Below are 13,386 nucleotides of genomic sequence, written 5' to 3'. Positions count from 1 at the left end.
AGCCATCCGCCGATGGAAGAAGTCGAGGAACAAAGAAAAAGAGAATTCAAACAAACAGCATCATTGTCTCAAGTGACTCAAGTAAGCCCCCGCAATAACTCCCAAAGTAAGCTTTATTCTTTCTGGGCTGATTTAGCCCGATAGTATAAGGGATATACCTTGCTTCGTTGCCATGTTATCCCATTTCTCACTGGACGTAGAGAAGCCAGCTGAAGACGAGGGCGTAGGTCAATCCATTTTAGCCCCGTATCGATATTAAGCACAGGGATGAAGACGATTCAACACTGTCAGCTGCCATGTCTGTCGCTAAATGGTCCTGATTACTTATGCTGGTTCTTAATGCCAGCCTGATAAAGCCGTCCGTATTGATTCAGCGGGCATCTCAATCATCAGCGCGTCCATCTACCTACGTGACATTGGCCATTGGCGTCTTCAGGTTATCATAGTTATCACATGAGTGGTCTGGTCTACCGAGGCGCGTTTAATTGAGATTTCCCTACTTTGTCGAGTTGCTCGAGAAACTAACTATCCTATCGTCAATGTCTCAACTCTTAGGGAGAACGTTGGTCTATTTCAAGGGCCTGGTAGAGTATCAGTTAGCCAACCCGTTCGTCGCTCCTGTCTGGGGCTATGTTTTCTGTGCTATCCTTATTCAGCAGATCGCGACCAGATGGTACAGATATTATAGATCATGGGTACGTGGCCCCGCCGTACATTTGAAAGTGACAGCCCAGCTAAGGTAGAAAGGTCAACGTCCCGGTAGTTGGAGGCCATGGGCTCATTGGGTCTTGGATTGCAGCATTCCGGTGGACAGTGCAAGCAAGATCATTAATCGATGAAGGCTATCAGAAGGTGTGTAGCCCTGCACTGCCACCCAGAGTCTTATGTTTGACGCATTCCATACAGCACAGTGACTTCGCCTTTCAAGTATCAACTCCAACTCGGTGGGAAGTGTTTATCTGCAATGATGCAATGGTGCGCGAGTATCGCAATTTCACCGACGAACGCTTCTCGGCGAATGCAGTCACAGCCGAGGCAAGTCTTTGCTCAACACAACCATGGCCCGAAAGCTTACATGCTGACGTTAATCTGTGTAGTTATTCGAAGCGAAGTATACCGTCCCGGGCGCGGCAGAGGGTGTGCATAAAATACCTGTCCCGATTGTGGCAAAGGCCCTGACCTGGCAGCGCACTCGGGCTGCAACCAAAAGCGACCCATATTTTGAGGAGTTTGTGAAAGAGCTCCATCACGCCTTCGACGCGGAGACCATGTTTGGCGATGAAGATTGGAACGACCTTTGCTGTTTCGCGACGGGAACCAGGATTGTGGCCCATCTAACAGCCAAATCCCTGGTAGGGTACCCTTTGTCTCGAGATACGGAGCTCATTGATCTATTCGCAGAGTACGGCAATGCAGTGCCAACCAGTGGGTTCTTTATTGCTATGTTTCCAGAGGTTTTGAAGCCGTAGGAAAAACGTTACCTCTCGACTTCTCTTAGAAGCTAATGCATTCATAGGTTAGCTGCGAAATTTTGCAGTGCTCCGAAGATATCAGCGCGGCTTGATAGGATTGTGATGGATGAATTGAAAAAGAGGCAAGCAAGTTCCCGGAGCGAGCCACAGGTACTAGTCTCTTCAATGCGTCGACATGCGAATGCTGATGCTGTGACTTAGGATATTACGGATTGGATTTCATTCTGGACTCGTACCGACCCTGGGACATACACCGACCGAGACATTGCTCGGTCCGTGGCATCAGCCGTGTTTGGTGCCATCCATACTACTACGCAGGTGAGGTCCACATAGGAGGCCAACGCGATCAAGACTGATCAGCTTACCGCAATGCCTAGGTATTGGTCCATTGTCTGATGGACCTAGCCAGCCGGCCTGAATACGTGCAGCCACTACGTGAGGAAGTGGTGGCCGTTTTGAATAGGAATGGCCGTCAGTGGACTAAAGAAGGACTCGAATCCATGGAGAAATTGGATAGCTTTGTCAAAGAATGTCAGCGGTTTAACCCCCTTGATGCAGGTCAGTAAATCATTGCATGTCGTACATAGCGACCAGACTCTGAGGTTGCTCCTAGGTTCTCTTGCGCGACGCGCTACAAAAGACTACACGTTCAGTAACGGTCTCCGCATTCCTGAAGGAACGTTCGTCTTCACACCAAATGCACCCGTCCTCTTCGACGAGAAACATTATCCGGATGCCCGGCAATTCGACGGCTATCGATTCTACCGGCTGGGAAGGGTTACAGGACGACCACATGATTACAAATTCATTGCCGCCAACCCCAAATACCTCCAATTCGGAGATGGGAGACATATATGGTGAGTCGAAAGTGCGTCCCTGAGAGTACAGGAACGAAGCTGATCTTAGCTTTTCTTGTCAGCCCCGGCCGATTCATTGCAGCAGACGAGATCCGTCTCCTGCTAGCGCATATTCTTGTGAACTACGACATCAGACCGAAAGATGACGGCGAGCGCCCGCCTAATTGGACCTTCAAGAAGATTTTGTTCCCGGACATGAAAGGAATGGTGCAATTGAAACGGCGGCCGGTTCCTACTTCCCACACTAACTAGTTAATCTAAGGGACTTCAGAGGTTTAGCAAAATCATATCTAGTGTATTCCCCCTCCTTGACGACCGGATTCTATACTGAGTTAATAACTGAATTCATGAAACAATATGTTATATCCATCATATGTCTCTAGCCTCCCTCACCACATTCCCGGTACAGGTATCTCAGATACAATGCTCACTATCCAAGACGCATAGCGTTCCCAGTCGAGAGAGTTGAGTTATTTCTTGGTAGGAGATGGTCGTAAATAGGTAACTACGATCAATATAATCTCAATTATCAGTAACGATCTGCAGAAGCCTTTTCGAACTACATCACATTGCTCTAGATACATGCCACTCATATGATTACTGTATTAAACAGTCTCTTATGCCCTACGGAATCGTTTCGGAACCAAGGCTTCACACTGTAGGTAAGGCTACCTCTCAGGATGTAGTGGGGTGACACTATTGACCGAATATTGGCATTGCTGGTCGTAAGTGACGCGGTGGCGGCCGAGTGAAGCCACATCATCTCGTATGGATTGCACTTATGTGCAGTTTTATGACCAACCGACACGTAGGAGTCGCTGTATCATTGTGCAAAGCATCACACGACTGCAGCCACATGCAATTCCAGTGGTCCAGACTTTTGGCTACTTTCGTTTGTCACTCTGAATCCTGTATTCCATTGTTGACTGCATATCCTACTATAATGCATGGGATTTGTCAATCGCCCCTGCTCGGAGTGTGCTATTTATGGCCTGAGGAGCATTATCCGGGTATTCCGAAGCCTACTGACGGTTTTGGACCATAAAACCTATCCTTCAGAAGCCATTGAGCTCCCCATCAACATCATCCCTATTTCATTTCACTGACCCCTAATTTCAAATTCCCCAGTGCAGCTTCAACTGCATAGAGGAAGAGCAAGCAACATGTCAGCTCTGAAGTCGGACGCATGCTCACCCCACCAAGCCCTTGCCCGAGGCATGGGGTTCAATAGCAACAATGAAAGGCTTTGGTGGGCCACCTTTGGGCCTCTCCTGGAGAAGCTGCTGGCGCTCTGCGATTACCCAGTGTCTCTCCAATATCAGCATCTATCATTCATCTATCACCACATTCTGCCTTACCTCGGCCCATATCCTTCCATCGAAAACGGCTTTGCATGGAAGACAGCCTACTCACCGGACGCAACGCCTGCCGAAGTCAGTCTCAACTTTGACGGGTCGAAGAAGACCGTGCGCATGGATCACGTTCCTATCAGCCAGTGGAGCGGCACCCCGAAAGACCCTTTCTGCCAGAACATTGCCCTCGAATTGACCAAGTCCCTGGCTGCGGTGCTCCCCGACTTCAGTATGGACTGGTTCGATTACTTTGTCCAACAGATGCACATCCCCGAATCTGCAACCGACATAGTCCTCGCACGAGAGCCTCCCGATCTTCGTCCTATGGCCATGCAGAGCGTCAATGGGTGCGACCTTTTGGACAGTGGCGTTCGGGTGAAGCCCGTATTTAACGCTCTTTGGAAAAGCATTGAAACAGGGATCCCCCATGACCAGCTGCTCTTCGACTCCATTCGCAACAATAGTGACCTTTTCGGTCCATACCACCCCGCCCTCAAACTCATAGACGACTACTGCCAGTCGAATCGAGCCAAGGAGTTTCAAACAAAGGGCTGTTTCCTCAGTTTCGACACCACTAACTCGAAAGACGCCCGCCTTAAAGTCTATTTGCATGGGCCGCAGACAGCATACATGAAGATGCGGGACGCGTTTACTCTGGGTGGTCGCCTCAATAACCCCAATATTCAAACTGGTGTGAGAGAGCTACGCAAGCTTTGGTATGCGGTGCTCAATCTGCCGCCAGACTTCCCCGAAACCGAAGACCTGCCTGCGACCGACGACCTTTACCAGGGTTGGCTGATTAATTATGAATTAAGGCCCGATAACCCTGTCCCGGAGCCAAAAGTATATATTCCAGTGGCAATCAACAATAAGGATCAGGATAGCATCGTTCAAGGACTTCAGGAGTTCTTTTCACGACATGAATCCATGGATGTACAGGACTATCGACACATCTTTGAGTCGTTGTTGTATGTTTGCCCAAACCTATGATAAAGATTCATATATTAGCTTGGTTTACTAACATGATCGCTTGCTAGCCTGGATACAAAAAACCCCACGGGAATTCACCACTTCATTACCTTCAGTTACAAGTCCCATCCCTATGTCACTTGTTACTATAAACCACATGTGGTACCAGTCCCAGCTAGGGAACTAGAAAGGCCAGATGTGAAGGAGTCTCCTAAGTTGGAATATCCAGAAGCATCTAATTGAACCTACAATGTCTGTCTATGGCGTTATAATATCAAACCAACCTTTACATATTCCCCTAACTTGTGCTATTCCACACACATTTACATGTCGATGGAAAGTATTTATCACTCCTCGGGGCATGGTTGTCCGCTCTATACCTTGAATTAATTACCCATTCTACCTTTCTATCAGAGACATGAGCAGTTACGTATGTCAGTCAACCGAGATCTATTACCGGGAATTGTTTAAAGGAAATAGTAATATCACGAAGCGTCAGACTCCTTTATACATCATCAGCAAGCTTTGATAATCTGGCAAAGGAACAGCTAGCGTAGAACCATCGGAATATATTTTCTATAGCAGCAGGACAAATTACCAACAAGGTCAGGGCTTAGACTGGTTAGGTTTGCTAATGAAGGGTGAGAAAATAGTAAATGGATCAACTCTTGGCATAAATTGCGGGGTGACTCAAATGATATTAGGGCTGACCCCACTCAACCGATAAAGAAGGCAAGCAATTCCGACGAAGGCAAGTAATGAATCGGACTTACCAACCGTTTGAAGTGCGCCTTCCATGGACATCGCTCCCACCACCGCTTGGATGTGGAGGACAAATAGATGTAGACATCATAGGTTCAATCATATAATAATATAGTGTTGAAATACACCATGTATCCTACTTTTTCACCTCACCCACTTCATCATTGAACATATCCCACAACAATGTCTACAACAACAGCTACCGCTATTGACACCCAACCAACGGTGCTTCGTGCCGAGCAAAATGATACACCTAGCGCAGAGAGCGACCGGGCCTTCCAGGCACTTGCGCGAGGTGACCGGCAAGGTGTGCTGAAGCTCCGAGGTATCCCTACCTTCACCGATTTGCATGCAAAGCGGCAATGGATTCGTCAGCACATGGCTGCTGTTTTTCGCTTTTTTGGAAAGCGAGGGTGGGGAGAAGGAGTTTCCGGGCATATCTCTGTACGAGGTACGACACGGTTATGCTGTAACCAAGGAGAATCAAGATAGACTAAAAGGCCGCAGACCCGATACTACCGGACCACTTCTGGATGAACCCATTCGCGATGCATTTCAGCCTGATCAAAGCATCTGATCTGGTCCTGGTTGACAGTCGTGGAGACGTGGTCGAAGGTGGTAACCAGGCTATGATCAATGAGGCGGGCTTTATGATTCATTCGGAAGTCCACCGTGCGCGACCGGAGGTTATGGCTGTGGCTCACACTCACAGTATTTATGGGAAGACGTGGAGTAGCTTTGGTAAGCCGATTGAGATGCTCACACAAGGTTCGTATTCTCTCCCTAAGTATGTATTATGCCCGTAGCATTCGCTGAATATCGTCCATTATAGATGCGTGCAACTTCTATGGTAAACTCAGTGTGTATGAGGACCATGGAGGAATTGCGCTTGCCGAAGACGAAGGGAGGGCTATTGCGAACGCCCTTGGAAAAACTAGTATGGCTGCTATCCTGCAGAACCACGGGTGAGATTGCGCATGTTCTGATTTATCACTATTTGAGAGTGGAGCTGACGAACACGAAAACAGCCTGATTACGCTTGGTTCTACGGTTGACGAGGCTGGATTCCTGTTCTACAGCTTGGAAAAGGCCTGTCACTCGCAGTTGCTAGCAGAGGCTGCCGCTGCCAATGGAATTCCTAAGAAGATCATTCCCAATGATGTCGCTCAATTCACGGCCGACTCGGTTCAAACCCCGGTAAGACCACAGGTGATCATCAGTGACAATCTCTAGCTAATCAATGCATAGAACAACTTTTATCTGGAGTTCCAGCCTGAATTTGACTTGGTCGTTGCGGAGTCTAGGGGAGAGGTGCTTCAGTAAATGAGAACTAGGATTTCACACCTTGTTCTGTTTCCATGGATTGTAGCAAGGACGAAATAAGAAGTAAATCGTATTACGTACAGCGCCATATATGGAGATTTGGTGTTTGCTGTATGCAATGTACTTTTTTCCTGTGGTCTATTACCCCAAACGACCATCCATGCCTATGTCGAATACCACGGACGGAACACTTGGGTCTGTATGTAGATCCCCTTACGCTATATGATTTTCAATATCTGTTTCAGTACTTGAGCTCAGACCTTGACGTATGACTGACGGGGAAATATAAGAGTCGATAACTATATGTTTGTCACTAGTATTATTCAACGTTATTCAATGTGACTTGAGGCCGTTAAGCTGTGTTTTAAAATAGTTCCATTTAAACTCAAGATAAGTCTAAGCTATAACCTATCACCAAATACCCACATCAGAGATCATTACCCATATTCACATGAACCGCTTTGATCTGCGTGTACGCCTCTAGACCCGCCTGGCCGAGCTCCCGGCCCACTCCGCTAGCCTTATAACCCCCAAAAGGAACCCGGTGGTCGCTGTCCTGACTACTATTCAGCCAGACGGTGCCAGCTTCAATTTCTGCAGCGACTCGATGACCTCGGCGCAGGTTCATTGTAAAGACCGCTGCACCCAGGCCATACAGAGTGTCATTTGCATACTCGATAGCATCCTCTTCCGTCTCGAAGGGAACAACCACTGCAACAGGACCGAAGATCTCATCCCGATAGATCTGCATCGACGGGGTGACATTGGTGAACGTGGTTGGCTGGACGAAAAATCCTTTACCATCTGGAGATGCGAATGCCTCACCTCCCGTCTCAACTGTGGCTCCTTCCTGTTTGCCTAAGTTGATATAATGCAACACCCGATCATACTGGGCGCGGGTTACTTGGGGACCCTGGAATGTAGTCGCGGACCACTGATTCCCAATGATGGATGCTGTGCGAACGCGCTCTTTGAAGAGAGAAAGGAATTCGTCGTAGATACTGCGCTGAACAAAAATCCGCGAGGTAGCAGTACAGATCTGTCCCTGGTTCGACATTATACCAGCATGAGACCATTTGACCGCTTGGTCGAGGTCGGCGTCCTCGAAGATAAGCAATGGGGACTTTCCACCTGTTTCTAGCGTGATTTCTTTCAGGGAGCCGCTGGCTGACTTCATAATCTGGGCACCGGTAGTTGTAGATCCCGTAAAGGCAATTTTGTCAACCAGAGGATGTTGAACGAGAGAGGCGCCGGCCTCACGACCATATCCGTTGATGATATTGACCACTCCTGGGGGGAATCCTGCGTCCCGGATAAGAGTGGCAAGGAGAAGAACACTCAATGGTGTTTGTTCCGCTGCCTTGAGTACAACGGTATTGCCACAAGCCAAAGCAGGACCGAGTTTCCATGCAGCCATTGCCAGAGGGAAGTTCCAGGGGATAATCTGGCCAACCACGCCCACAGGTTGACGCAGCGTGTATGCAAACTTCTCGGGCGTGGTTTCGATGGTCTGCCCGAAGTTCTTATCGGCCCAGCCCCCGTAGTACCGGAATGTGCCAATGGAGTCGGGCAGATCATCCTCCATGGCGAGTTCGTAAGTTTTACCTACATAACAGTATGTGTTAGAAGGGTTCCACGTTGGTAGCGATAGAGAGAGTGCAGGTGCATACCATTATCCCATGCATCGATACTGGCGAATAATTCTTTCTTCTCTTCAATCAATTCTGAAAGACGGACTAGTAGCCTTCCCCGGTCAGTTGCGGGAAGCTTCTTCCACGATGGTGCCTTTAGAGCTGCCTTGGCTGCCCGAACGGCTCGATCAACATCGTCCACACTGGCCGCATGCACGGATGTGATTTCTGTTTCGGTTCTACATGAACAAGGTATGGTTAGAAAAGGATGTTTTAATTGACCCATGCCGTAACTGCACTCACGCGGGGTCTAGTGTCGAGATAGTCTCTCCTGAGCCCTTGACAAACTCATTGTTGATAAAGAGACCTCTGGGTTGGATATAGCTATGACCGTTTGGAGTGGTCAGATTCACGAAAAGATCAGCCATGACGGAAGGATACTTTTAAGGGTTCTCTCGAAACAATTTAGTTAACTGAGATAAAATTCTCCTCTGGCATACGCTCTATATATTATCGCCATCGGACCCACGTCCTCGGAATGCCCTTCTCTTTCTGCATGATCATCCTGTTACGTAGGAGAGCCCCGATAAGACGTGCTTGAGTTAAAATCAAAGGTAAGTGTTTATGATTTCATAGAACAAAGAGTTGTTGTTCTAGACGGCCGGTTGCTTTCCTGTTTGGAAGTCCAGTACGGATCCACCTTCCGCACGGACGTTGGTTGCCTTCCCGTTTCGGTGGAGCAGGGCTTCGGGCTGCGGGAACGTGTAGAGAAAGTATCACGACTTCCAGGCCTTTGCGACATAATTGTGTACATGTTGCAAAGTAAGTGGGTCGAAGATGGCATCGCAACAAGGTATAAAGGAGTCTATAACCTACGTCCAATTTCTCTAGCAACAACAACCTACTACTATTACCACCACCACTACTACTACTACTACTACTACTATTCGGCTTTTGTTCTAATCACAAACCCTATCCTTTCAAGATGACCCGAACAACTCCTGTCCAGTTAACTGGCATTCTCACAGCGTTAATCACGCCTTTCACCGATGATGGCAGCAGCATCGATGCAGCTCGCCTGAAGGCTCACATTGATCGCCAATTCGACGCCGGCATCCATGGTCTTGTTCCCGGCGGTAGCACCGGGGAGTTCACCACGCTCACAACGGAGGAGCGCAAACAGCTAGTCGAGCTCACTGTCAAGTATACCGCGGGTCGTGGTCCCATTATTGCTGGAGTCGGCAGTACCAAGTCCGCCGAAGCGATAGAGCTAGCAGTGCACGCCGCCCAGGCGGGAGTCGACGCGGTGATGGTAGTTCCTCCATTCTACGACCCGGTCAGCTATGAGCAACTCCAAGAACTCCTAAGTGAGATTCATCAGGCCTCCAAGCTTCCTATCCTCTACTATAACATTCCTGCCGCCAGTGGTTTGACTCTTAGCACAGAGCAAATTGCTGGCCTGAGCAACGTCGGCGTGAAGTGGTTCAAGGATACTTCCGGTAATGCTCCAGACTTCACTGAGCTTGTCTTTCATTACGGGAACCAGATCAAGGCTATGAATGGTTGGGATACCCTGACTTTCTATGGTATCGCGGCGGGCAATGAGGCTGTGATCTGGGGTGCGGCTAACTTCATCCCCGAGCTGGCGGTCGAGCTGTGGAATGCTTTGGCCGTGAAGAATGATCTTCGGCGGGGTCGGGAGATTTGGGCTAATATTTGGCCGATTACCAAGTTCCTTGAATGTCATAACTATTCCGCCGCGGTGAAGACTGGAGTGGAGCTTCGAGGATTGAAGACGGGGGGTCTACGGAAGCCGTTTGCTCTTCTCAAGGAGGAACATCAGGTGGAATTGCAGAAGCTGCTGTTGAGTGCGCAGGTAAAGATTAACTAGATGCGATGGAGGACGAGGATATAGGTATGAGATCTTAAGTATACGTCGTCACAATTGATTAATACTATCGCGCTTCTCTACATGAACAGCACTAGATTGAAATCATGATAGGTGAATAGCCCGATAATGATCATTACAATCGAGGTGCTATTTTCTATTAGTAATATTTAGTATTAATCTGGTGCTTATCAAATCTGCTTGTAAAATAATATTAATACTCGCTATGATAATACGGGAATGTATTAAAAGAGAAGCAACCATTGCAAATTCTGCCTCGAATAGTCCATCCAACTAAAGGACATCGGCCCGCCAGGCAGTGCTGGCCGTGCACATTTCAGTCCCTGCTCCCTTCGCTTCCAAACCTCCTCCATGATCTGCCGAGCAGTGGTATAGGAAACGAATCCACTCCGCTCCCTGGCCTTTTCCAACCACTGGACAATAGCCTCCCGCTCTGCGTGACCCATGGCTTCACAGCCAGCCATAAACGCAGGCCATGCAGTTCCAGGCCCCACCAATTCGTGTTGAGCAAGGGCAGCATCCCATTTATGCAGCTCTTCAATTATTTGAGAAACATAGCCCTGCAGAATACACGGGTTTAGCTGTCTGACCCGCCTATAGAAATAGATAGCCAGGGCGGAGTTGAGAGCCTGCCACATGTGCGCTTTGGGCTCTCCAAGTGACCGGGGGGCTGGTTTCCGGGAGGTGAAAGAGCAGATCATGTTCTCGAGGTAGTGAGATCGTCGGTGGAGAGCGAGGTGCTTTTCTGCGCTCATGGTGCAGGTTCCCGAATGTAGCTGGCCCATCACATTTGCGAGACGAGTTGTCTGCGAGAGAAGACCCAACCATGTCTCTGAGACGCCGTTGACGGCTGTATGTAGTTCTTCGGGGAAGTTTCGTGAGTCGACGAGGTGGATATCGCCGAGAATGGTTTGGGAGTCTTTTGGATCGTCGATGTTTAGATCGCTGTCTCCATCAGTCGGAACGACGCGAAGGAAATCATCTAGGCCTCGGCTGTCGTCGTAGGGAGGAATGGTGGCGCGACGCTGCGCTAGTCTGTTCATCTCCTCTAGGTCTAGACGGCAGGACCACAGTGCTTTACAAGGAGCTGAATGTGTAATCTGATTGTGGATGACCAAGGTACTTTCGGTCAGTATTCGGATCCAGGTATATTGATAATGAAGGAGCCGAGCTCGACGTGATAGCTTTGGTTTGACTAAGCCTCGTAATCGGATTAAATACTCCATGTTAATGAGATGGCACCGGGTACCCTTATGATTTTGAGACAATATCTAGAACCAGCAATGAGCGGTGTGGCATAAGTGAGATATTAGGGAACAAATGCTCACAGAATAAGTCGCAAGGCCCAACGCAGCCATCAGCTGCTCTTTGTACTTGGCCTTCTGCGGCCCCTGGAACTCCAACTCAAGTGACTTGTTCATATGAGCTTGCGCTTCACCATAGGCGACCATGGTCAAGTGCTCCCAGTATTCACCCTGCTTGCCTGGAGCATAATGGGGATTCATCCCTAGATGATACGAGGCACAGGCAAGAATGGCATAGAGGTTTGCAAGATTGGCATGCTTTATAGCAAACTGTTTCATATAGGTCAGCTGGTCAAGGGTTATCATTGCAGATGGGATATGCAGAATGGTCCAAATTGACTTCTGCGTCATTGGCACCCAGACTATTTGGGCCACGACATGCTCATGGAAGTGGCTCAACAATAACCTTGCCTCTGATAGAATATCGGGGCTGCCCATTGTACACCGGAGCATTGGTAGTTCATGTCGAGGGGATGGGTCTTGAGTGCCATGCAATGGTATATGTGGTCTAGTTGGCGACATCAAATTCGTTGAACTGACGCCATAGCCCGAAGGAGGAGGTGTTAGCATCCATCTTTCAGGGCCTGGGTCAAGATTGAATATGTCCTCCCATTGCAAGTAGTTGTCTAGGCTTCCGAGGACATCTTCTCCGACCGATAGCTCAGCGAACGGTGCACTACCTGTTACCGGTGGGTCTTCCTCCACAGCTGATTCGATAGGGAGTCGAGTCTCTAGGTCTTTATTACTAGCCAATGGCTCTGAGTCGCCCACGAGGTTCAATACCGCAAACGGTCCGATAGATATTTCACCGTCAGGGTGTTCCTCAAGATCTCTTGACTGAGTGTCGATCTCAGCGAGGTTGTGGTCGATGGACTGGGATGCAAGCCCGCTCACCAGTTCTGAGCTCATTTTCTCCCTTTGATTTTCTTTTTCATTCTTCTTAGTGAACTGCCTTCCTCGCAAAAATTGGAGTAACAAGCCGTACTAACCGGTATACAAATGGCGGCGCACATTAGGACCCAAGCTGACTTCTAGGAGGCCATCGGGGTCTGTTGACGAACAGCCAATCCATTGTATCGCGGACCCGAAGCCATCGCAGGTCACATCGGCCAACCTGCATGTTTTGCACAGTGGACGTGTTTGGTCGCATTTTACATGTCGCCTCCTGCACGTCTTACACGCACCAAGCGACTGCGTGCGACGGTTCAACGTTTTCTTCTTAAGGCCTTTGAAGCTAGTCATAGCGTTTAAGTTGTGTAAATGATGACATTGTCTAGCCACCTGCGGTATATACAGAACGGCATCTGCCTATATCTCACCGGGGTTCGCGATATCTGGAAACACCTTCCTGAAATAAATTCGAAGTGCGGGGAACAAAAAGTGGTATTAAATCAGGTGGCGCGCGCGGGGTCTGATAAGGGCTTTGGGACCTCCACCCAAGGGCCATAACTGACAAAGAAAATCAAAATACTCTTTCCCCATATACTCTGGTAGGAGGGCTTCTGCATTGTAATGTTATTCTTCTTCTCGAGGTCTGTCAATTTCTAACGCTCGCCGGCGAGGGTTGAGGCTAGGTCATATCGTACTTACTACCCTGAACTGGCCGACCGAGTGACGCACGTAGATCCAAGCAGAGTACTAGTTAGTTAGTTCGACATCAGGCTAGGCACACCATGACGCGGGCGACTTTAGCATAAGTGAAGGCGATCATTGCATTGAACGGGGAATGACCTACACAAGATATAATTCCAGAGAAATGGTGGTGAAGACCACCGTTTAACCCCGCCCGAGATAGCTCTTTCCTTTA

General features: G+C 48.8%; 6 protein-coding genes across 6 annotated transcripts; 4 read left to right on the top strand and 2 right to left on the bottom strand.

Moving 5' to 3' along the window:
• Positions 1-539: 539 nt before the first annotated feature.
• On the top strand, positions 540-2,581 carry BDV27DRAFT_146735 (cytochrome P450; the record flags this gene model as incomplete). Its single annotated transcript, XM_032070627.1, has 9 exons — positions 540-695; positions 748-852; positions 907-1,023; positions 1,098-1,465; positions 1,517-1,571; positions 1,674-1,795; positions 1,990-2,030; positions 2,086-2,329; positions 2,392-2,581. 9 exons carry the CDS (start codon positions 540-542, stop codon positions 2,579-2,581), a joined length of 1,398 nt encoding a protein of 465 aa, XP_031925806.1.
• Positions 2,582-3,421: 840 nt separating this feature from the next.
• BDV27DRAFT_131083 (aromatic prenyltransferase) lies at positions 3,422-5,119 on the top strand (the record flags this gene model as incomplete). Its single annotated transcript, XM_032067552.1, has 2 exons — positions 3,422-4,649; positions 4,719-5,119. Coding segments are annotated over exons 1-2 (1,328 nt in total), but the record flags the coding sequence as incomplete, so codon positions are not given.
• Positions 5,120-5,439: 320 nt separating this feature from the next.
• BDV27DRAFT_15529 (class II aldolase/adducin N-terminal) lies at positions 5,440-6,781 on the top strand. The gene is made up of 5 exons (XM_032072106.1): positions 5,440-5,863; positions 5,920-6,180; positions 6,245-6,377; positions 6,441-6,609; positions 6,661-6,781. Exons 1-5 carry the CDS (start codon positions 5,596-5,598, stop codon positions 6,733-6,735), a joined length of 906 nt encoding a protein of 301 aa, XP_031925804.1. The 5' UTR covers positions 5,440-5,595; the 3' UTR covers positions 6,736-6,781.
• A 381-nt stretch (positions 6,782-7,162) lies between these two features.
• Positions 7,163-8,794, bottom strand: BDV27DRAFT_146732 (aldehyde dehydrogenase domain-containing protein; the record flags this gene model as incomplete). Its single annotated transcript, XM_032070626.1, has 3 exons — positions 7,163-8,340; positions 8,406-8,605; positions 8,670-8,794. The coding sequence occupies 3 exons, from the start codon at positions 8,792-8,794 to the stop codon at positions 7,163-7,165; spliced, it is 1,503 nt and encodes a 500-aa protein (XP_031925803.1).
• Positions 8,795-9,351: 557 nt separating this feature from the next.
• BDV27DRAFT_165995 (dihydrodipicolinate synthase family protein) lies at positions 9,352-10,257 on the top strand (the record flags this gene model as incomplete). The annotated part of the gene is made up of 1 exon (XM_032074073.1): positions 9,352-10,257. One exon carries the CDS (start codon positions 9,352-9,354, stop codon positions 10,255-10,257), a length of 906 nt encoding a protein of 301 aa, XP_031925802.1.
• A 171-nt stretch (positions 10,258-10,428) lies between these two features.
• Positions 10,429-12,821, bottom strand: BDV27DRAFT_165991 (Zn(II)2Cys6 transcription factor; the record flags this gene model as incomplete). The annotated part of the gene is made up of 4 exons (XM_032074072.1): positions 10,429-11,263; positions 11,357-11,546; positions 11,604-12,495; positions 12,637-12,821. 4 exons carry the CDS (start codon positions 12,819-12,821, stop codon positions 10,500-10,502), a joined length of 2,031 nt encoding a protein of 676 aa, XP_031925801.1. The 3' UTR covers positions 10,429-10,499.
• Between the last annotated feature and the right edge of the window lie 565 nt (positions 12,822-13,386).

The sequence above is a fragment of the Aspergillus caelatus genome (genome assembly GCF_009193585.1).
Source record: "Aspergillus caelatus strain CBS 763.97 unplaced genomic scaffold BDV27scaffold_133, whole genome shotgun sequence".
Classification (NCBI taxonomy): Eukaryota; Fungi; Ascomycota; class Eurotiomycetes; order Eurotiales; family Aspergillaceae; genus Aspergillus; species Aspergillus caelatus.
Note: the sequence above shows the minus strand (reverse complement) of the source record. Positions and strands in the feature narration are given on the sequence as shown.

Bases quoted from the DNA above. Each gene is read 5' to 3' on its own strand.
- BDV27DRAFT_15529 (XM_032072106.1), top strand. From the start codon at position 5,596: ATGTCTACAACAACAGCTACCGCTATTGACACCCAACCAACGGTGCTT. The intron at 6,181-6,244 runs GTTCGTATTCTC...CGTCCATTATAG, and splicing joins GATTGAGATGCTCACACAAG to ATGCGTGCAACTTCTATGGT. The intron at 6,610-6,660 runs GTAAGACCACAG...ATCAATGCATAG, and splicing joins CCGACTCGGTTCAAACCCCG to AACAACTTTTATCTGGAGTT.